General features: G+C 38.6%; 1 protein-coding gene across 5 annotated transcripts in view; it reads left to right on the top strand.

Annotated features, from left to right (window-relative positions):
• Nucleotides 1–25203, top strand: part of ulk4 (unc-51 like kinase 4) — a 495283-nt gene that overhangs the window by 366037 nt on the left and 104043 nt on the right. For all 5 annotated transcript variants that reach the window (XM_072560398.1, XM_072560394.1, XM_072560397.1 and 2 more), the window contains 3 exons: nucleotides 1780–1946; nucleotides 10493–10591; nucleotides 14946–15131. In XM_072560398.1, coding sequence (XP_072416499.1) covers nucleotides 1780–1946; nucleotides 10493–10591; nucleotides 14946–15131 — 452 coding nt within the window. The remainder of the gene's footprint in view (nucleotides 1–1779; nucleotides 1947–10492; nucleotides 10592–14945; nucleotides 15132–25203) is intronic.

Raw genomic sequence — 25203 nt, 5'->3', positions numbered from 1 at the left:
TTTATTTTTGAAAATTTTTTTTCAAACACCCAAGTGGCCAGTGACAAGCAGTGTCCGTCACACCAAAAGGCGATGATCTCCTGATTATTTTTTTTAATGCAACACTCCTGTTTATTTATTTATTTTTCTTTTTTTAATAACCCCCACACTACCGCCTAACCGCAGTAGTGCTTATTATTTGTTTCCCCCAGCACCCATGGTGTGTGTGTGTGCAGGTGTGAGACACAGTGAAAGACACAAAGTGCACGAATCTTTATTCAATCTCCTGTCTTTTTTTTTAACAATCTCCTGTTTATTTTTTTTCTTCTTTTTTTTCTCCAGTTTATATATTTTTAACTTTTTTTTATTTTTCTTAACCCCCACACTACCGCCTAATTGCGGTAATCTCCTGTCTATTTTTTTTTCTTTTTTTTTAAGTGTACGAATCTTTATTCAATTTCCACCACCAGGAAGATAGGAAAACACCCAAGTGATCTCCTGTCTATTTTTTTTTTTTTCTTTTCTTTCTTTTTTTTTTTCTTTTTTTTTTTTTTTTTGCAGGTGTGAGACACAGTGAAAAGACACAAAGTGCACGAATCTTTATTCAATTTCCACCACCAGGAAGATAGGAAAACACCCAAGTGATCTCCTGTCTATATCTGTTACTGAGGGCTCCCCGATTGGCCCAGTTTAACAACCTCAATTAAGCATCCCATAGTCAATGAAATCCACCTGGTTCCAATCACTACGCATTCTTTCTTTGATATGGAAGTAAAGGTTCATTAGCTCTTTTGATTATGAGCTATTCCGTAGACAAACATTTTGTGACTCATCCACTGGAACAAATAAATTCTTTTGCACTCATTTCCATTTAAGTAATGGTTTACATTTTCATCCTCCTGCCAAAATGAACAACTTCACTTTTTTTCACATTATACTCCATCTGCCAGATATTTTCCCATTCATTCTGTAGCTTCCTATGTCTTCTTCACATTGTATTTTCTTACCTATCCTGCTGTCATCTGTGAATTTAGCTACCATACCTTTACTGCCCTCATCTAAGTTATTGATGTAAATTGTAAGAAATTGAGGCCTCAGTACAGGTGCCTTACATCCTGCCAATCTGAAAAGATGCATTTATATATGCTCACTGTTTTCTGTCAACTATCCAGTCTTCTAACCATGTGATTATGATACCCCTCATACCATGAGCTCATATCTTCTGCAATAACCTTTGCTGTGACACCTTATCAAAAGCCTTTTGCAAAACCATATACAATATGTCTGTAAGCTTGCCTTTATCCACGGCAAATTACTCCTTCAACTGCAATAAATTGGTTTAAAATGATTTTCCTTTGACAACACCATGCTTACTCAATGGTTCCTTGGTGAATTCTCCATGCCAGACCTTCAACCAATCAGAGTTAACGTGTTGACCAATGCACAATTGTTTCTCATGCAGCATAAAGTTTGGTCCTTTCCCTGCTGAGTGTGTAATGAAAAGCTTTGACAGCATATCTTTTTTCAACAATAATCAAAACTACATATAGTTTATTTTACATAGAATACACAGCACAGAAAACAGACTCTTTGGTCCAATTACAATCCTGGTATTAATACTCCTCAAGAGTCATGGTTTCTAACAATAACTAAGATGGCTACAAAATTCTAATGCATAATTAACACATACACAGGCTCTTACAGAGCAAGTCAGCCCCATTATAGTATGTGTTGAAATATTTGAAATATTTTGTGTTGAAGCATCAGATCTGGTTTCAGTTTTGTTTTCTTGCCCCACAGGTCTAGTTGATTCTGTCCGTAACTTATTTATTGAAATGACGGCCATCTATTTCGAAATGGATGAGAAAAGTGGCTTGAAGTCAACTAATAATCTGTTGTTATCTCTCATTGATACATTACACAACATGCTGAAGCATACATCCAATGTTGTCCGCTCTGCTTTGCAGGTAAGAACATGTCCGGAGTGTCTATCTGTTTCCAGATTTTTATTAGTCCTAGATCAAATTTATATTTTTCTCCCCTTCAGTAGTTTGCTTTGTATTTTTTCTTTGGTTTTCTTAGCAAATAAAGGGTGTGGATATCTTTTCCCAGCTTATTGGACAATGGGCAAGCAATGACAAGTATTGTTTACCTTTGTTTGTCTTCATTGCTGTGGGACAGGACCTATTCCAATCATAGTGCTTCCCAGAATTTCCAATTAGAATCAAAGTTAAGAGCTAATAAGATAAACCAACAGTATCAGGAGATTAGATTAGATTGTTTACAGTGTGGAAACAGGCCCTTCGGCCCAACAAGTCCACACCAACCCACCGAAGCGCACCCAACCAGACCCATTCCCCTACACCTAGCACTATAGGCAATTTAGCATGGCCAATTCACTTAACCTGCACATTTTTGGACTGTGGGAGGAAACCGGAGCACCCGGAGGAAACCCACGCAGACACGGGGAGAATGTGCAAACTCCACACAGTCAGTCGCCTGAGGCGGGAATTGAACCCGGGTCTCTGGCGCTGTGAGGCAGCAGTGCTAACCACTGTGCCATCGTGCTGCCCACAAGAGAAGAACCCTCCTTAGAATCTCAAACATTGGAACAGATTACCCATCAGAATTATCTGGTTATGAAAATAAAGAATACAAATAAATACATGATACCAAAACACAAAATGGGTGGCATTGTCTATTTTTTTTGTGAGGATCCCTCTGTACCACAATGGAGGAAGTATTCATTGATGGTTTGATTGATACCTGAGATGACAGGATTGACCTATGAAGAGTGGTTGAGTAGAATGGGCCTTTACTGCCTGGAGTTTAGAAGAATCATTGTTTTCACCAGATTTTGACATCAAGACTAATCTAGGATATGCACCTGCCAAGGTAAAAGTTTCTGGCTGGGTACAGAGCAGTTGTAAATGCTAGGATGGTACCTCCTCTGAGGATCCTGAGTTATCATCCTCAGAGGTAATGCATGAAGTGGAGCACAGGGAAGCTGAATAAGGAAGAAAACAGATATATTCTCAGAGGCTTGAGTACGTGGTGCTTTTTGCAAATGGATGCTAAAATATCAGCACAGTATGTTGTCTGATATCATATCTTGTAACTGTTAATTCAAAATCTCCAATACTGCTTTTAAAATACAGACAAAAATACAGAAACAAAGCAGGAAGAAATATCAGGAATATTTCTTGTACTCTTAAACCAAATGCTTGCAATCCTGTTCAGCCTAACTGGGCCACAGATCAGTGACAAAGCACAAAACAGTGTGGGGGTGATGAAGATATATAGCCCAGTAATAATGCAGTGCTGAAGGGCGAATTGTTGTCATTATCTGAGAATGCTGAACTACCACATATTCTTCAGCCAGTAACTTTCCAGCTGTGAAAAGTGACATTATCGTATACCAATTACATCTGCTGGCTTTAAACAGACAATGTGCGGTGGACTCATTCATTCTTGCCCCCTTGAGAATTGCGTTCATGGGAAATTGAACTAATAAAGGTGCAAGCTACAAGTGAATTCTACTAACACAGTTATTTGGTGTAAATGCTGCAGCCTGAATCTCTGTGGGATCATTCCTATCTCCCATAATGATTGCATAAATGGTTGAAATTGGCTATTTATATTATTGCTTCTATTCTCCCGCATAATTTATGATGGGAACAGCCCCTTGGTAGACTGAAGGCCAATATTTTTGCTTCAGTCTTTTGGCACATGAAATAGTTGAATTGAGCCTCCTGTCCAGTCGTGCTGCTGTGCATGGGACACACTTATGCTGGCAAAGGCTGCCTTCTATGTGTATCTATTTAAACTGTGTAAATCCTAAATTAATAATGATCTGTTGAAGATCCAGTTAAAGGTAGTAGTGACACTTTCACCATAGCTTACTAGAGAATGGGCCAGATGCTAAATATTCATAGTGAAAAAATGCTCTACCAATCTGCCTATTTCACCTCATTGCCACCCACCAAAACTTCCAGGTTATCAAAATCCGTAATGAGCCTCTGAACAACATAGTCCATTTTCCATACCTTGGGAGCCTGCTGTCAATAAGGGTGGATACCGACACCAAGGTTCAACACTGCCTTCAGTATGTCGGTGTGGTTTTCTTTCACCTGACGACTGTGTGTTTGAAGACAAGACCTCAAACCTGGCTCTAAGTTCATTGTTTACAGAGCAGAAGTGATATCCACTCTCCTGTATGACTCTGAGATCTGGACTGAATACAGCAAGTGTCTTAAAACCCTGGAGAAGCACAACCAGTAGGGCTAATCAATCTCTACCAGTAAAAAAATTCCCTCCATATCTGGATCAACCAAGTGAACCTTCTCTGGACTTTCTCAATGCCAACATATCTTTCTTTAGATAAGGGGACCAAAGCTATTCATAGTATTCCACTTGTGATATCATCAGTGCCTTGTATGCTTTTAGCAAAGCCTCCTTATTTTTGTACTCTATTCCCTTTGAAGTAAAGGCCAGCAGCCCATTTGCATTCCCTGGAACCCACTGAACTTGGATGTTAGCTTCTTATGATTAATGTGTAAGGACACCCACATACCTCTGTGCTGCAGCTGTCTGCAGCTTTACCCTCTTTAAATACTGTTTAGTTTTTCCATTCTTCCAGCTAAAGTGCATAACTTCACATTTTCCATATTACTCCATGTGCCAAATTTTTGCCAACTCACTTAACCTGTCTGTATCCCTCTGTATACTCCTTGTGTTATCATCACTATTTTCTTTCCCACATATTTTTGTATTATCTGCAAACTTGATGATAAAACATTCAATTAGATTAGATTACTTACAGTGTGGAAACAGGCCCTTCGGCCCAACAAGTCCACACCGCCCCGCCGAAGCGCAACCCACCCATACCCCTACATCTACCCCTTACCTAACACTACGGGCAATTTAGCATAGCCAATTCACCTGACCTGCACATCTTTGGACTGTGGGAGGAAAACCGGAGCACCCGGAGGAAACCCACGCAGACACGGGGAGAATGTGCAAACTCCACACAGTCAGTCGCCTGAGGCGGGAATTGAACCCGGGTCTCTGGCGCTGTGAGGCAGCAGTGCTAACCACTGTGCCACTGTGCCGCCCACTATTCTGTCATGCAAGAAATTAATATATATTGTGAATAATAGTGGCCCTAGCACTGATGCCCTTGGTACTCCACTAGTTACAGGTTGCCAGTTAAAAATGCCCTTTTATCCCAAATCTCTGTCCTCTATTAGTTAGTCAAACTCCTGTCCATGCTAATATACTATTCCAAATCAATGGGCTCTTATTTTATTGAGGAGAAAGTGAGGACTGCAGATGCTAGAGATCAGAGCTGAAAATGTGTTGCTGGAAAAGCGCAGCAGGTCAGGCAGCATCCAAGGAACAGGAGAAGCGACGTTTCAGGCATCAGCCCTTCTTCAGGAATGGCTGAAGAAGGGCTGATGCCCGAAACATCAATTCTCCTGTTCCTTGGATGCTGCGCTTTTCCAGCAACACATTTTCAGCTCTTATTTTATTGTGTCACCAATGTACAACACCTTATCAAATGCTTTTTAGAAGTGCAAATATAATTACATTTACTGGATCCCCTTTACCTTTCATACTTGTTGGCTTCTCAAAGAACTGCAATAAATTTATCAAATATGCTTTCCCCTTCATGAAGCCATGCTGACTCAGCTTGATTACAGAGGAACCTCGATTATCCGAGCATCAGTTATCCGAATTTCATATTATTCAAACAAGATTGCAAGGTTCTGATGCTTGGCTAAACTGTGTTGTCTGTCATTCAATTATCCAGACATTCAGTTACCCGAACAAAATACTCCCTGCCCGTATCGTTCGGATAATTGAGGTTCCTCTGTATTGTGTATTTCAAAATGCTGTGCTCTTACGACCTTTATAATAGACTCAACATTTTCCCAACAATGGATGTGAAGCTAACAGGTTTTTAATTACCATTTTTAGTTTTCCTCGTATTTCAAATAAAGGTGCTACATTGACAATTTTCCAATCAGATGGGACTTTTCCAGGATCTAAGGATTATTGGAAGACCATGGCCAGTGCACCCCCCATCTCTCCGGCCTACTTCCTTTAAAATCCTAGGATGCAACCCATTCTACAGTTTGGGTGATAATCTGTTGTATTTTATCTTAAAATTACTTTTTACATCTTAAGGTTTCCCTTACCATAAAGGCTTGCATCAGTTTTTAGTGCTCCCTGCCTTCGCTGTTCTTGAGTTGGTTGTTGTCAATCTATATTAATTTCTCTGATTGACTTCCCCCCTCTCTTTGTGAAAAAGCAAATCCCCTCAAGTGACCATAGTAATGTAAGGAAATTACTGTGGGTAGAATCACATGCCACTGAGCAATCTGTTGTGAACACACTGCTTTATGTGACCATCAGGCATAAACTGTTAGCACAATATCATGGTACAGTCACAGGCAGTGGGTTACTTCATAAAGCAGTCCTAAGCATAGCCACTGTTGCTAAGTGGACAAACTCAACAGCTGAATGGACACAGCTAACCCCTACCATTACCAACTGAATGATTTATTAAATAACCTGTTCCGATGGTAGAACTGGTTGAGCTAGGATTGTTGGCCAAGATCCTGCAGAATTACTTGCTCCTCTTCAAACAGGATTTCTCATGCCAATGGAGCTGGTAGACAGCATCTCAATTTAATATTTCAATCAAGTGATGTTAGATGTAATTGAGCACCTGTGTTTCTGGGTCAAAATCCTCATTCTAAAAGACTGCACAGCAATGTAGGTTTGTTCAATATATCTTATCAGTTGCATGACACTAAGATCTTTTGCTATAAATTCAGTGTCTTATGATCCTGCCCCACAAGTTACCTGATGAAGGAGAAACGCTCTGAAAGCTAGTACTTCCAAACAAGCCGGTTGACTATAAACTGTTGTTGAGTGATTTTTAACTATATCCACCCTAGTCCAATACCCGCACCTCCACATCATGCCTTCACTTGATATAAGAACAAGCTGAAAGAACTGCACTTGCTGGAAATCAAAAAAACAAAAACAGGAATTGCTGGAAAAACTCAGCAGGTCTGGCGGCATCTTTGGAGAAAAAACAGAGTTAACGTTTCGGGTCCAGAGACGCTTCTTCAGAACTTTTCCAGTGTTTCCAGTAATTTCTGTGCGTGTCACTCGATCTTAGTATGTTTCTGTTGAAGGGCTGATTACATGTAACATAGCTGGGCAAGCAATGATATACATCAAAGCAGATCTTAGTTAAATAAGTTATATGAAGGCGTTTGTGTAAGATGGAAAGCAGGCTTGTGGAAATACAAGAAGATGGATAGTGAAGCTGGGGGAGTTTTAATGATGGACCATAGCTTCACATTAATATAATATGTTTAATCATTCACGGACTATAGGTGTCACTGGCAAAGCCACCATTTTTATCCATCCCTAATTACCCTGGAGAACGAGGCAGTGAGCTGCCTTCTTCAACTGCTGCAGTCTTTTGGGTGAAAGGAGATCCCCAGTGACAATGAAGGAACAGTGATATAGTTCCAAGACAGGATGTTGTGTGACAGTGGTGTTCCCATGCATCAGCTGCCATTCTCCTTCCAGATGGTAGAGGACAAGATTTGGAGGTTGCTATCAAAGGAGCCTTGGTTGAGTTACTATGGTGCATCTTATAGTTGTGTGTTGGCGATGAAGGGACTGAATGTTTGTGGGTGTGATGCCGATCAGTGGGCTACTTTATCCTGGATGGTATGAACTTTCTTGTGTTGTTGAAACTGTATTTATGTAGGCAAGTGAGGAGTATTCCATCACCCTATTGATTTGTGCCTTGTAGATAGTGGACAGGCAATGGGGAGGCAGGAGGTGAATTACTCAACGTAGAATTCTGAGCCTCTGACCTGCTGTTCCACCTACAATACTTTTGTGGTTAGTCCAGTTCAATTTCTGGTCAATGGTAAACCCTAGGATGTTGATAGGGAATTCTCATTGACCAGAAAGTATAATTAGTCTGAAATTTATTTAATGCTATTGTCCTGTGATGCAAATGGTTCTGTGATTTTGGAATGCAAGTATCAACGAGATATAGAATCATGGAATCCCTACAGGGTGGCAGGCCATTCACCCATCAGGTCCACATCAGCCCTCATGAAGAGCATGCTAACCAGACACCCACCAGCCCTATTACATTGTGTTTCCCCTGGCTGATCCACCCAACCTATATATCCCTGGACACTCTGGATAATTTAGCATAGCCAGTCCACCTAACTCGCACATCTTTGGACTGTGGGAGGTTAAAATTCAAGAAATTATGTGAGTCCAAATTCTCTGCGGAATAACTTGTTGGAGTATATAAGTTGTGTGTCATTTGCTGTTCTGTTAATACTCCAGCTGACTTATATAGCCTGTGGCTCATGCAGGTGTGCAGACAGAACAAGTGAATATTTACAAGAGACACGCAAATGCCACCTGGGGGGCCTAAGGCTATTTTTATGGCTTGGTGAGTTATTCTCTCTAAACATGTATCTTACAATGGACATAGTGGGAGTATTTATGCCACCCAACATCTTTTGAAGTTGTTATCAGAGAGCTTGCATCATTCATAAACAACCTTTAATTAATGTTTCTGTCGATTACATCTTCGTGAAAAAGATCCACCCTCACAAACCTTTTCACACAATGACATGGTCCCTTCACTGTGTAAGAGCAAAAAGAACAAAGAAAATTCCTTTGTAACAAATGTATTTAGTGAGCGGGTTCCACAAAACTACAGAATCATGAGAAGCTGCATTGTTTCATATCAATGGTAAATGGCTGTGCCACCACAGACATTGCTCAGAAGAGCCAAATTGTTAACAAAAGAGTTCAATACACTCCAAAATAGTGATGTACACACAAGGTAATTGCACATTAGGGATTTATTTGGGTGAAGAACTATTGAGGTTCATAAGACAAAAGGACAAAACTCGCCCATCTGTGCTCTCTGCGATAAAGACATTCAATACAAATTCCATTACCCTTTTTCCTCTTCATAGTCTTGAATCATCTTCTGTTTCAAGTATGTATCCATTGCTTCCTTAAAAGCTGCATTGGTCTGTGCTTCAAATTCTCTGTGTGAATATCATTCCATGCTCCAAGAACCGTTTGTTTCAAGACTTTTTTCCCCCTTATCTTTGTGCTCACTTCCTTAAATCATTCTAAGTTGACAACTGCCCCCACAGCTACCATCATTGATTTCCCCAACCATTATAAATAATATTTTGACTGGAACAAATCATTTTCTGTTTACAAAGATGATTATAGTTTATCATTTTTGGTGCTGAACATGATCTATGACTTCATTGCCCTGATTGAACAATGTGGAACCAAAATTGACTACAACACAAACAGACAAATGCATAATAATGATGAGAAAGAAAAGACCGGCTCACATAGGCATGGCAATAACTGAGCATGAGGAACCCCATTACTCCTCTCCATTCATACTCATCTTGGTGGCAGAAAAGAAACAGTAAAAAACCTTAGAGAGTAATATTTAGGAATTCCCATCTGATTCCTAAAGGTGATTAAAATAAAATCCAAAACAGAAGACACATCACACAATAGTGCACCTAGCTTTTATTCATTGTATTGTCAATCTTTGCCTGGAACTTTCCAACTCCCTTTTCGAACACTTGCAGCAAATCTGCATTCACTGAACTAACTTAAGCCAATAACTTGATCCAAAGTCAGTGATCCTATGCAAAGAGAAAAACCTGTTATCCAATCTAGTCCTTTGCTCACTTCCATACAGTTAATACAGGTGCCATGCATATTAATAGTAATTAATTCTATGCAAGTGATGGGCATGGATTTCAGATTCACATGACTTCTTATAAATAAACACTGCCAGAAATTATCGTGGTTGGATTAGGAATTTATCTTCATTTGTTCATGGAAAGTGATGTCTCTGGCTAGGCCAGCATCAGACCCTCCCTGGATAGGCATTCCAAAAATTTGAAAGCCCAGGAATGGTGTCCGGACGCCCAGAATTGGAACCCACCCGCCATTTTTAAAGGGTTCTAAGCCACCTCAACTTGGTGGAAATTCAGGTCTATACCTTCAAAAAGAAGGGACGTGATCAATTGCATTGTTGGTGCAATTTGTTTCTAATTGGACTTTAATTATCTCTATATTAAAACTTTCAGCCTTTATGGGATCTTACTTGCCTCTTTATGAACCTTGAGTGCAGTGGACACAACTTGCCAAAGTTATCACACCATTTTCCAATTTCTATTTGTAAAATGTGATTGGGGAAAATGGCATAAGCATGAACTTGTTGAAATACAAATGTCAGATATGCACCATAAATTAACAATTAGCTAATTATGGATGGAAACATTTCCCCCTACAGAAAGTACTACAAAATATGTTTCTTGCTATCTTCTGATGATATTTTTCACCACCTGCTGGGACTCATTTGTACCTCACACATTGCAAGATTCCTTTTCATTTCTATTTTCTCATTAAGGCTCAGAAGTCAGACGCAGGAGGGGACACCCAGGCTGCTGAGGAACTTCTGCTTATCAATAAACCCCTGACAGACTTAATGAGTCTGCTTATTCAACTGGTAAGAATTCATTTCATTTCTGGATTGAGGGAATGTTTGGGTTTGCTCAAACACTGTGATGCTGTCCTGCACTTTTTCACAGTAGAGTGAACCAGAATATTTATTGGTAGAATATCTTCAGGCCAGATAAATTAGTAAAAGCAATCTTAAATAACATTAAATGATTGTTTCTCAAAATGTTTCAATTAATATCACATTAAACAGTAGAGGTGAGCCTAATATTGGTACTGAAATACCAAAAGTCAGTACTAATCTAAAGACAGGTGAAAGTGAGGACTGCAGATGCTGACGATCAGAGTCAAAGAGTGTGGTGCTGGAAAAGCACAGCAGGTCAGGCAGCATCTAAGGAGCAGGAGAATTGACACTTTGGGCATAATTCCAAAACGTCGATTCTCCTGTTCCTCGGATACTGCCTTGACCAGCTGATCCAAAGACGATAGGGGGAGAAAAAACCCCACATAAGGCTGTATTGGCTCAGTACAGGGATGACACTGCAAGTTACTTCGAAAAAGTATTCCAACACAGCTTTGGTATCACTGCTAGCAGCCTTCACTGTATCCAAGCAACAAGAAACCAATGATCAGCATCTAGACTGCATCACAAATGCCGCAATTATTTTTTGTTTACTTATACATATAATTTTTATGAGCAACAATTCAAATTGAAACAGGATCTGTTCAGATTATTCTCTTTACCTGGGTCGGGGCAATCATGAGATATTCACTTTGTTAATTTTAGTAGCTTTTTTTTGCACCCCTTGAAACTGAAACGTATTTTTTAAATCCAAGTATCAGCACACAACTGTTTCTTTCCAGCTTGTTTTTTTTCTGTCCCCATCTCCCAGGCAACATCTCGTTGTTAAGTATTGTTCTTAAACGTAAGCAGTCTGCTTGTATCTTGTCCAAATGGTCATTCTTCACTGAAGTCTTAACAGAGTCAAAGAAGGAGGGGAATTTACCTCTCCACCACTTGGGTATAGAGTAACATAAGGGTACTGTCAAATAGAGTACTTGGATGTGGAATTTACATGACATTTTAATGAAACATGAAGGCTGTCTCAAGGATGTGTACTATTCTCTGTCTAATTTTCCTATCCACTCATCACCAGCACAATGCTTTATTCCAAAGCATAGAAGTAAACATTCTGTCCCAACAACTACTAGAAAACAGTTAGGTCAGTGAAGAGGTGTGGAGATGAACTAGAGAAAAAACACATCCTTCTGAGCCTTTCCACAATTACTATGTAGGTACTTGATAATGGTGAAGTGGAAGGATCTGGAGCTGCTGATATAAATGATAATTCCAGACCACTACTCTTCCTAACTTCAACACAAATTACCAATTAATTTCATGGACGCTTTGGACTGTGAGGCTTAGTGGCCAACAGAATTCTTACCCAAAGTTTCTAAGTAGGTGTTACAGATACAATAGTTGATGGTGTAAAACCATTGATTAGTTTTTCTTAAAAATTGTAATGGTGAACCATTTTTCCTAGATTCATCGCTGGCCAATTGAATATCTGTGGTGAGGGAACCTGCTTTGACAACCCTGCCTTATGTCATGTGAAACAAATTCACATTTCATTATTTGTTTAAGATTTTCACAAGGGGATTCAATTTGCTGTTTTGAAAAAAAAATGCTGAATAAACTCATTGAAAACAAAAACAGAAATTGCTGAGAAGTCTCAGCAGGTTTGGCAGCAACTGTGGAGAGAGATCAGAGTTAATGTTTCAGATCCAGTGAACCTTCAGAACTGGTGGTAGGTAGGAAAAAGTTGTTTTTTATCTGAACATAGGAAGGAGGGGAGAGGGTAAGGAGTAAACAATAGGTGTAGATAGAGTCCAGAGAGAGAGAGAAGAACAGTTGGACAGACAGGAGTGGATAATGGTCAGCCTAAGTGAATGAATATGCTGCTTATGGAGACTACTAGTGGCTAACAATGGGTCGTATGTAATAGCTGACCAAGTGATAACAAGGCCACAGCCTTTTGGACTCAATATTGAATTAATCAATTTTAGGGCTTGAGACACCTTCTCCAATGTCCGTATCCCAACCTGTACTCCTCCGGCCTTATTATCACATAGTCTGCTATTACACACTACCCATTTTAGCCACAAATAGTTCTCATTAGCAGCTATCCCTTCTCCTAGGCTAACCATTGTCCACTCCTTTGTCTGTCCAACTGTTCTCTCTCTTTGGGCTCAATCTCCACCTATCATTTACTCCGTGCCTCCTTAACCTCCACCCTATCTTCTGCATAAAAACAAAACCTTTTCCTAACTACCATCAGTTTTGAAGAAGGGTCTCTGGACCTGAAATGTTAACTCTGATTTCTCTTCGCAGATGCTGCCAGATGTGCTGAACTTTTCTGGCAATTTCTGTTTTGGTTTCTGATTTTCCAGCGTCCATGGTTCTTTCATTATTTTTTATTTTGATGCTCATTGGACTTCTATATTAAAGTTGTCCCTGGGACAAAACGTCCATGTTTAAATGCCGACTCTCTAAGATTTGTGTCATAACGTATCTGAGCAAGTTAATTTTAAAACTTTGTCCTGCAGTTGCTGTGTTTGGTTTCTGACCCCACTCTGAGCAGAGTGTGAGGAAGAGCATGGTTTTAGTCAGACAGAACTTTCTGTGCAGTGTCAGGGCCCTCTGAGCAGAAGCAGAATGCTAAAGTTCAGACGCTCCAATTCATCTTCTGGCTTCTGTGAATTTGCACTTGTTTGCAATGATGTCCAAAAGTGAAGAGGAAGATTGATCCACTTCCTGAAGTTCCATTAAGCAAGAATAAAAATAAGACGACAACGAAACAGAGAATCAAAGGAAGAGAATTTAAATGACTCAGTAAACATCCAAGGACTGTATCCTTGGGAAGATTCTAAAACTTACCAAGAACAGGAGATGAAGAATCAGTATTAATGCAAAACAGTGAAATTGATACATTTACATTTGACAACTGGAAATACCACTGGTCTGAACTAAAGGTCTGAGCTGATGGCTTATGAAAATTTAAAAAGTAGATCTTTGTATTTTTGCATTGATTTTATAGTGATGGTACTTTATTGAAACATATTTTAAAATGGCAGATCAGAGGTAAAATGAAAGAGAGGAAAGACAAAACCATAAGAAATAGGAACTGAAGTAAGTCATTCAACCCTCAAGCCTGCTCTGCCAGTCACCTGCAGACTGTATTGTAAATCAGTTTGACTTTTTTAAATACAATTGTGCTGGAAGATTTAAAAAGAAGAACTGAGTTCACAGACTGTAGTGATGCAGTGGTAATGTCCTTACTTCTGAACCAGGAAACCCAGGTTTAAATCCCACCTGCTCCAAGTGTGTACAATATCACCTCTGAATAGTTTGGCTAGAAAACAATATTAAAAAAAATCTGAGCTCAAGGAGCTCTTGCGGGGCAGTGGTAGTGTTCCTACATCTGAGCCAGAAGGCCTGGATTCAAGTCCCACCTGCTTCAGAGATATGCAATAACATCAAACTGAACAGGTTAATTAGAGATTATCTAACAGTAGTGTTCAGTCCAAAGCCATTTTAATTTAGCTACTCTCTCTCTTTCCACACTCCCATATTTTTGCTAGTGTTCCAATGACCTGATGTTTGTAATTTATTAATGTAATTAGTGACTCAGATGATTTGGTGGTCATTTATTTTCAAACTGTATTGAGCTCCTTAATTGATTAGAAACCGTGGTGGTGTCTTTCTAAAAGTACAAAACAAAATGCTGAGCACTTAAGCAAAACAAAAGATAAGAGCTGAGTCCTTCCCCAGTAGGGTTTGTTACTGGATAAGGGAAACCCCTTATCCAGAAGAGAATATTCTAGAAGTGAAAGGTGAAAAATTCTGCTTGCACTTTACAAGAAAGCCTTTATAAATCTCTGACCCTTTTGCTGCCGAATTCAACCTATGGATGTTAGCAAATAAAACAAAGGAGTTAATGATTTGAATCCAATCTGGCTCTTCTTCAGAAATTATTTTGGACTCAAAATACTAACTCTTCTTCTTTCTAAACAGATGCTGCAAAACCAGGTGAAGTTTTCCAGCACTCTCTGTTTTTATTTCAGAGTTAAAGCATCTGTGGAATTGTGCTTGTATTCAATTTGCTATGTAATCCAGCGCAGAAACAGTGTTGATTAGTATTGATTTGAAGAGAGATTAGTTTGGTATTAGCAATGGAGAGGAAAGTTGTCAAGTGACCTTATGTCTACTTTTATAACAGCTATTTAATAAATTTTCAAATAGAAACCTTTGATTTAGAATAATTTGTTAGGTACAACACAGATTCAAGATATGGTGAACATGTAACTTAACTGTTTTAAATCCACTGCTTATTAATCTCCAGCTCTCTAGTGATGATCCAGATGTGCATGAGAGTTCACTGCTTTCTCTATCACTCATGGTTCAGCTGTACGGTGGTGAAAACCAAGAGAGCCTCTCCCCAGAAAATATGGACTCTTTTGCAGAAGCACTGAAATGTAGAAAGGACCCAAAACAACAGAAACTTCTACTTCGAATCATTAAAAGGCTGGTGAGTAAAGGTTTCAAACAACTAGTCGCAGAGTACAGAAAAGATGACACTTGACATTTCTGGTTTCCTGTTTGTTTAAACATATTGTTGACTTTTTATTTTAGCTAAACTGAATAACATTGTGAGCAAAAAGAGAACATTTATGTTGGAAAAATAAAGAAACGGAGCTTGTGGACACTTGTTTTACTCAGCCCTGATCCTAGCCATGTGAGAGCGCCTGTAGGTAAAGTCGGAAAAACCCTCAGAAAAAGTTAAAGCTGTCAGTACCTCTCTCTTTAGCCTAACTTGAGCTGCATGCTCCCAAAGTTTGTAATTGTGGTGTGAGGCTGGCTCCTGTACAGATGTGGAACGTCATTGTTCATAATTAACAGCATGAGCCTGAGAGAGAAATTTGCTCTCAACTTACTCCACCATCTGTCTAATAGAGTAGGGCAGTAGAAAGAGGGAACCAGGAATGGTTGGAAAATAGCTCTGAGCATCATACAACTTACTATGTCTCCAAACCTGGAAAAACGAAGCTCTTTTCCTTCATGCATGTCATTAGCCTATCCAATGGAGAGTGAAATCCCAATTCAAAACCCTGGGTAACACTGTTGAAATATCTTGCCAAGGGAATATTGTCTTTTTCCCAAATCTCTTGGTCCTGCCGAGCCACAAGTTACTAATCCACTTCACTCGATGGCATTCAATTTTGTGTGTTTCTATTTTGCTAATAATCCCTTCATTGGAGCATTATTTAATATCTTTTGAAAGCCTTTGTATTCAACATGCATAGACACTTTCCTCATCCACCTGCTAGTAATCATAAACCACTCAACTAATTTAAGTCAGATATGAGCTAGCCTTCACAAACTCATGCTGACTTTTGATGGTCTGAAGCTTACTGGTTTCTCGTTTCCTCCCTTTTTAGATATTGTCATGACATTTGCAAATTTTTAATTCAAAGACACAATTCCTGAATCTAAAATGCTTTGTAAAATTCTGACTAAAAGACCTGCAATTGCTTCACTTTCTCTTAGTTGGGAATTTTTATATACGTGAACATTATTATTTGGAGCCCCCAATTATTGACTAAATTCGTATCATTTACTGCATTGAAAAAGAGATCACAAGTCCCTATTTCCACATTCAGCAAAAGGGAACAGAAACTACTTGGTGAAAAGTAAATTGTCAGCTTGAAAAAAATAGTGGAAATGCCACAAAGATACAGATTCAAATCTGAACGGAGAACTGGTGATCCAGCTGTTCATTTTCTGTGCACTCTGAATTTAACCAAAGGCATAAATCGTGTGAGAAAGACCATTTACGACAAGAATTTTGAATGCTTATCTGATTTTAACGTCCATGTTATGCCTTTGCTTTTAAATTAGATTGTCCCATTGATTTAATTAGTAGATTGAGAGGACTGATTTGTACCATATTACAAGAACATATGTTGGATGCATCTATCCAAAGTCATGGAGTCATAGAGTTATACAGCACGGAAATAGATGCCTCAGTCCAACTCGGCCATGCCAACCAAATATCCTAAACTGATCTAGTCCCAACTCATATACTCAATGCATTGACTAATGAAGGCAAGCATGCCAAATGCCTTCTTCAACACCCTGTCTAGCTACGACTCCACTGTCAAGGAACTGTCCACCTGCACTCATAGGTCCCTTTGTTCCGCAACATTCCCCAGGGCCCTTCTATTAAGTGTATAAATCCTGTCCTGATATGCCTGACCAAAATGCAGAACCTCACATTTATCTAAATTAAACTTAATCTGCCACTCCTCAGCCCGTTGGCCCATCTGATCAAAGTCCCTTGTACTCTGGCATAACGTTCTTAACTGCCCACTGCACCGCCAATGTGTTTCTCATTTGATATTTAGCATTTTGTTTTACTTGCTCTGTTTAACTGTATCATCTGATTTTCTTTTGTAAAATTCAGCAGCTGATAGTTTTCAAAAATGGTTCTGCTACAAGAGAGATTGAGAGTGGGAATTGTATTGCATCCTTGCACGGCTATAAAAACAGTGCAACTGTTATACCGTATTGTAGGGGACACACATCTATAAGTAAGGGGACAGTTGTTGAACTGTTGGGACAGAAACCACTACAACCATAAAGTTTTAAATTCATAATTCAAAGAGTTGAAACTATTGCATTTCCAATCAATGCCTTTGCATGGCTACTCACTTTTGAACGGTGCTCCCACATAGCACAACTATCTCAGAACATTAACAATAAGGGTAAAAGTAAGCCAGATAAGGAATAGGTTATGGACAACTAATTTAGAAGCAAGAAAAGAAAGTTATGGTCAACATTTGAGATTGTTTAAGAATCCAGGAGGGTTGGAACAAATTTGCAGTAGGTTTGGGAGACAGTCCAATCAAAGCCAGGGCTGATGGATTAGTTTCCTTTGGGAGTGGGCAATAACCACTGAGTCAGAGGAATGAGGATATAGTGTGGTATTTATAGAGATCACTCAAAGAACATAAAGGGAATGTATTAAAGAATTTGAAGCCATTTGCTTGGAGGCTAATGGAAGTAGTAACTACAGGGTTGATGGGTATGTGTAACTTTGGGCGATGCATTTCTGCATTGGTTGAAGTTTATGAATGTTAGAAGCTGGAAAGTTGGCAACTAGAGATTCAAGTTTTTAAGATACTGAAGGCAAAGATTAAGGTTTCAGTATTTCTGTGGGATAAATGGGGAGGAAATCAGTACTTTTCTAGAGATGGAAGAATTGTAATCCTGAGAGATTGTGGAAGCAGAAAATTCAGCTCAAATGGAAAGGTAAAAAAAAATGTTGCTGGAGGGAGTAATTGCCAATGCTCCACAGAATCAGGAGTTTCATTTAATCTCAGCAAATTGGAGTGCAGAGGTGCTAACAGGACCCCATGCAATTTATAACATTCTGAACAATGTGAATGTTCTGCTTGGTGAAACCTAGCAGCCATATACCCTTAACTTTTTTTGTGTGCACTCATGTTTAGTTAAATGAGGGAACTTTTCAGATTGTTCTGCAGCTTAGAATAAACATTGGCTGGCAGTGCAGAAAGGAGATCCAAAAAACTAACATTAATATTACTGTTAGACGATTGGGATGAGCAGGAATGATATAGTGCCCGCTCACCTGTGGCTCTCCCTTCCCTTAAAATGGGCCAAGTGCTCCCTCTAATCAGTTGTCCAGTCATTTAAAATCGAGCATCATGGGTCAGTGCTTCTGCCCTCAATATGTCTTGATGATTCGGATTTGAATAATAGACAACATGATCTCAAACTTTTCTAACAGCATGTCTGTGAATTTGCAAAACTCACCCTCACCCTTTGCTTATCCTATCAAGATATATAAATTCCTTCTGTACTCTCAGCAAGGGCTACAAAGGATTTTTGGACAATATAGCCAAATGGCTGGCTAGTTAGAAGATGCAATTTAAAATACAGAAGGGATTTTTAACTGTCAGAAGTTTTCCAGCAGAAAACGATTGATTGCAGTTAGATTCCTACCTACCCAGGTCAGAATGAGATCATGGGGAATTTGATATGTCAGTTGATATCCTGCTCAAAAATGATTGCTGGCCTGTGGGAGTTTGTAGGCACCTGTCTAAGTGTGGTTTGTTTGAGTTCCAGAAGGCCTCACAGTAAAGAGAAAGTCTTCCTATTATTCTTTAGTTTAACAAAGAAGGTAATAGATAAGGATATACTTAAAGAAGGCTCTTTACATATGTTCAATAGGAAAATCAAACTATTAATGCATGCACGAGGGCAGTAAATTGTCACAATACAAGATAATGTTGTATTACAATGCATCTGCTGCTATGAGTTGCTTTTCACTCATGAGTCAAATGAATTTGTTATTTTTATAGACTTTATAACTGAGTTCTAGATTGGACCATGGTACCAAATACTAAAATTTCTTTACACTGTGTTGCTGTGCAACTTTAAGACATTAACTTGTTGACCCTGAAGTAATTGCAAAGTACGATCTAATTATCTACTATATTAGCTATATTTATTATTATATACTTCAACATAGGCTGTCATGTCTGTCACAACCTGCTAGATAGATAATCACAATTGTATAAATGAGGCAGGTGTATTTTCCAATGATCCAGTGAATAACTGTAAGCCTGACAGACCAGTGAAGGTTGATCCTCCACAAATTCCATTAACTTGTGATAGCCAGAGCACAAGTATTACAACTGGCCTGATCTCCATGGGATTAGGCAAGGAAAATCCAAAACAGTCTCACCTTTGATCACTGTCTAGCAACCCTGACTGGAAATCTATGCATTTCAATGAAGAATAGGCTTATCTATGTTGCACACCACGATCAATAGCCTATTCACTCACAAATAATGTTCTCATATAAAGGAGAACAAGTGGCACCCAGTGCCCATGGAATCAAATCTTAGTAAACAGCTAGTCCCATTAAGAGGGGAGAAAAATGCATGGAGTGGGGAGATAGTGGTGTATTAGTCGTATCACTAGACTAGTCATAGAGTCATAAAGATGTACAGCATGGAAACAGACACTTTGGTCCAACTTGTCCCTGTCGATCAGATATCCTAGCCTAATCTAGTCCCATTTTCCAGCACTGACCCATATCCAGATGCCTTTTAAATGTTGTAATTGTACCAGCCTCCACCACTTCCTCTGGGTGTAAACATTGCCCCTTAGGTCCCTATGAAACTTTTCCCCTCTCACCCCAAACCTATGCCCTCTAATTCTGGACTTGTCCACCCTAGGGAAAAGACCTTGTGTATTTACCCTGTCCATTCCTCCTCTTATTCTATAAGGTCACCCCTCAGCCTCCGACGCTCCAGGGAAAACATCCCCAGCCTATTCAACCTCTCCCTATAGCTCAAATTCTCTAACCCTGGCAACATCCTTGTAAATCTTTTCTGAACCCTTTCAAGTTTCACAACATCTTTCCATTATGGAGGAGACTAGAATTGCACGCAATATTCCAAAAGTGGCCTAACCAATGTCCTGAACAGCCGCAACTTGACTTCCCAACTCCTGTACTCAATACTCTGACCAATTAAGGAAAGCATATCAAACGCCTTCTTAACTACACTGCAACTCTATTTTCAAGGAACTATGAATCTGCATTGCAAGGTCTTTTCGTTCCACAGCACTCTCCAGGACCTTACCATTAAGTGTATAAGACCTGCCCTGATTTGCCTTTCCAAAATGCAGCACCTGACATTTATCTGCCACTCCACAGCCCATTGGCCCATCTGATCAAGATACCTTAGGACTCTGAGGTAACGCTTTTCGCTGTCCACTACACCTTCAAGTAATCTAGAGGCTCAGGCTAATGTCCTGTGGTCCACCATGGCAGCTGGTCGAATTCATAGTTCAATTAATTAATTGAAAGCCAGTCTCAATAATGATGCCATAAAACTATCATTCAACTAATGTTTTAAAAGTCCATCCAGCATATGAGTGCTGGTCAGTTTCCTCATACCTATGTGTGTCACCAGACTTGCAACAATCTGATTTACTCTTAAGTGCCCTCTACAGTGGCTTCTCAAGTCACTGTGTTTGAGTGAAATTAAAAAAAGGGAATCAATGTTGTCCAAATCAGTGATGCCTGGATATCAATGAACAAAAGAAAAAGATCTGCATTCATACTCCTGTTCTCCCAATCAGTTGGATAGCTGCTACTCTGTATATTACAGTCATTTACCTGTTTTTTGCCCAATTTTCTAATATTCACAACCAGAAAATATCTGTTGATTTCAGACTTGAAAATTTCAACTAACTCCATATCCAAAGTCTTTTAGGAGAGAGTGTACCAGATTTTAGCTACCTTTTTGTTTTGAAAATGTGCTTTATGATATCACTCCCAAATGGCCTAGCTTGTTCTGCATTTCAAAAGAAATAGCTTCTCTTTTCTACACCGTTAAATCACTGTCACTTTAGTCACTTTAAAGACATCAATTAGATTATCTTCCAGCCTTTTAAATTCTAAGAAATAAAAACCAATTTTATATAACTCGTCCATATTATTATCATAAATCCTTTAAGCCTTGTATAATCTTGGCAACTCCTTCAAAGCTAAAATATCCTGTCTGAGGCTTGATGAAGTTGAAAAGCAATATTCCAAACCGGATCTTGACAAAGAGCTATCTCTATACAATTGAAATGTGATTTTCTCTGAAAGAAAATGTTATTGACCTCAAGTAATTGGAGTTTAGGGTGAGATTGCAGATTCTGTTATATATAATTATAAAAACATAAAATGCAGTTTTAGGATTAAAATAATTTACTTCAACACTAAAAGGGTTAATGTAAGTATTTTTAACAATGCAATTTATAAAATAAATACTTTGCCTCAGGAGTGAATTTACTACCTCGCAGTCAAGAATTTCTGTAGCATTTATGTTTATACAAAGGAGGAAAATTTCATTGAAATGTGAAAGATTAAATAGTTTATTGTAACAATATCCTTGCAGACGATCCTTCAATGGTTTGCAATTTAAGACATGTAAAATGTACAGTTAATATTTTGAAAGCAATAGTACATTTTTAATGTAGTACTAAAACATTTACAGTGCAGCAACAGTTTTCAGAATTGCATTACACTAAAGTTATAATACTCTTTAACTGGATCACATTAAATATTTATGCTTAATTGAAGCAAACAGCTCACAACCTGAACCATATACCTTACTATGATGACCTTTAAGGTAATGGTTAGGTTGTGAAACCATCGAAAATCCATTCTATGTAAGAATGCCTTTTGAATACTTCGTTATCCACATTAGTGAAAATGTCTCCTATTCTTAAAAAAAACAGGATAAAACGCCCTGTGAAGTTCATAGATGCACACTTAATGTGCCTATACCAAATTCTTGTGTGTATTGTTTTTACTAATATGTGAGCCTGTATACATTAAGCAGATTAAACATAATATGCATGTATTAAAACCCATTTAACACATATTTGAAATTCCACTTTTATATATGGGTGCACTGGAACAGTGGTAATGTTATTGCACCAGTAATCCAGAGGTTTAATAGAGTGGAGAAGTTATTTTAAATACCACCATAGTAATTAGAGAATTTAAATTCAGTTAATTAAATGGATAGAAATTTTGAAAAAAAATCTAATCTTTGTAATGGTGACCAGAAAACCAGATTGATGTAAAACATCAAACTGGTTCACCCATAACCTGTATAGAAAAAAATCTTTCACAGTCTGTCCATATGTGACTATAAATCCATTGTGCTGTGAGTGACTAGTTTAACCTTCTCTTGGGAAATAAGGCAGGGCAAGTGACTGAAGTGTTAATAGGGGAACACTTTGTGACTAGTGATCATAAGTCAATTAGTTTTAAAATAACTGTAAAGAGAAAATGCCTTCCATAAAAGTTAAAGTTCTTAATTGGAATAAGGCAATTTTTAACAGTATGAGACAAGAAATTTCAAAAGTTGAATGGAGTAGACTCTATTTGCAGGTAAAGGGGTGACTGACAAATGGGACACTTTCAAAATTATGATAACCAGAGTTTAGAGGATTGTGTTCCTGTTAGAGTGAAAGCTAAGATTGGGGAACCATGGATGAATAAAGATATTGTGGTTCTAGTCAAGAATAAAAAAAAATCAATTGTATATGAGATATATGCACAGCTGAGATCAAATGAATCTTTTGGAGAACATAAAGAGTGTAGGGGGATTCTTAAGAGGAAAATTAGGAAGGCAAAGAGGAGCAATGAGATAGCCTTGGCATATAAGGTTAAGGATAGTCCAAAGAGATTCTGAAAGTAACGTGCAAAACAGCAACTCGAGAGAGAGTGTTGAACCTTAGGAGATGAGAAAGATTTAAAATAATTGTGTCAGTTTTTACTGTGGAAAAAGAAATAGATGCTAGAGACCTCAAGGAAATGTTTGATGTTTGGTGGTTTGATTGATGTTTTGAAAATACTTCACATTACAGAAGTGCTGGAGGTCTTAGAAAAGACAAGGGTGGATAAATCTCCAGGACCAAATCAAGCATATCCCGGAGGCTGTGGGAAGCTAGGGAGGAGATTGCAGAGCCCTAGCAGAAATATTTGAATCATCGATGACCATGAGTGAGGTCTGGTGGTCTGTTGTGCCTTTATTTTAAAAAGCTGCAAGAAGAAGCCGGGAATGATAGATCTGTGAGTCTGACATCAGTGGTGGAGGTGATATTGAAAGATTGAATTTACATGCATTTGGAGAGGCAAAGAATGATCAGGGATAGTAAGCATGGTTTGATTGAGTTTTTTGAGGAAGTAACCAAAAAGATTGATGAAGGCAAATTGATAGATGTTATTTACTTGGACTTTAGTAAAGCCTTTGATAAGGTTCCCCATGTTAGACTAATTAGTAAAGTTAGATCACATGGGATTCAGGATGAGCTTGCCATTTGGACACAAAATTGGCTTTACAGAGCTTGTTGGAGACAGAGGGTGGTGGTGGAGGGTTGTTTTTCGGACTGGAAGCCTGTGACCAGTGGTGTTCAATAGATTGGTACTGAGTCCACTTTTGTTTGTCATTTATATAAATGATTTGGATGAGAATATAGGAGGCATGGTTAATAAGTTTGCAGATGACACCTAAATTAGTGGAATAGTAGATATTGAAGAAGATTATCTAAGATTATGAAGTGATCTTGATCAACTGGGTTGGTGGGCTGAGGAGTGGCAGATGAAGTTTAATTTGGATAAATGTGAGCTATTGCATTTTGGTAAAACAAATTAAGATAGGACTTACACAATTAGTGGTAGGGCCCTGTGTAGTGTTTTAGAACAGAGAGACCTTGGGGGTTAAGATACATAATTCGTTGAAGTTTGCATCTCATGTGGACAGGTGGTTAAGAAGACATTTAGCATACTTGTCTTCATTGCTCAGACCTTTGAGTATAGGTGTTGGGATGTCATGTTGAGATTGTACAAGATGTTGGTGAGTACTGAATGCAGATCTGGTTGCCCTGTTATAGATAGGATATTATTAAATTAGAGAGGGTTCAGAAATGATTTACCAGGATGTTGCCAGGAGTGTGGGGGGTTTGAGTTATAAAAATAGGCTTGGATTTTTTCCACTGGAGCGTAGGAGGTTGAGGAGTGATCTTATAGAGGTTTATAAAATCACAAGGGACATAGATAAGGCGAATAGCAAAGGTCTTTTCCCTGAGGTGGAGGAGTTCAAAACTAGGGGGAATATTTTTAAAGTGAGAGGAGAAAGATATAAAAAGGACTTGAGGAACCTTGAGGAACAACTTTTTTACACAGTGTTTAATGTGTGGAATGAATTACCAGAGGAAGTGGTGGATGCAGGTACAGTTACAGCTTTTAAGAGATATTTGAATAAGTTCATGAATAGGAAATGTTCGGAAGGATTTGGACCAAATGCGGGCAGGTGGAACTAGTTTAATTTAGGAACACGGTGGGTGTGGGCTAGTTGCACCAAAGAGTCTGTAACCATGCTGTATGACTCTATCATTCTTGATTAATGTCTGAAATGTCTCAGCCACCACCTTCAGAAGGACAGTGGTGATGGACAAAATAACTGACCTGGCCTTCAATGTCCATGTCCAGTGAATAAATAATCTTTAAAAATAGTCTTGTTTAAGAAGTTTGAAAATAAAATCATACTATTTCAGTCTGCTTTGCATTTATCAAATGTCAGCAAAACAGAATTCTGTTTAATTCTTTTTCTCCATATTGGAGGGTTATACGTTTAAACTATTTCAACTTGATACAACCTGAACTAAAAGGAGTCCATAAAGTGAAAACTTGAATTAGCTCAAGTTTCAGCAAAACCTACACATATTTTATACGTATGTGTGTATTTTTTTAAAAGTACCTTGCAAATGCTTAACTTGCTTAACTGATCAAAAATAATCTAAATGTCTCAGACGGGTTTTACAAAGCTTTGGCTGGTAAAGAAAGCACTGGCCATGGTTATCTGAGTTTTAGTTGAAATTTTGATTCAGTCAGACATCTACATGTGCACACTTTCCAGCCCACTTCACTAAATAGCAGTCTGAAGTAGAAACTCAGTTTGAATTTATTTTGTTTCCTTCACAGCTATGCTTATTAGGATAGT

The sequence above is a fragment of the Chiloscyllium punctatum genome, chromosome 41 (assembly GCF_047496795.1).
Source record: "Chiloscyllium punctatum isolate Juve2018m chromosome 41, sChiPun1.3, whole genome shotgun sequence".
NCBI classification, from domain to species: domain Eukaryota; kingdom Metazoa; phylum Chordata; class Chondrichthyes; order Orectolobiformes; family Hemiscylliidae; genus Chiloscyllium; species Chiloscyllium punctatum.
The sequence above is the reverse complement of the archived record's forward strand: the minus strand, read 5'-3'. Positions and strand labels throughout refer to the sequence as shown.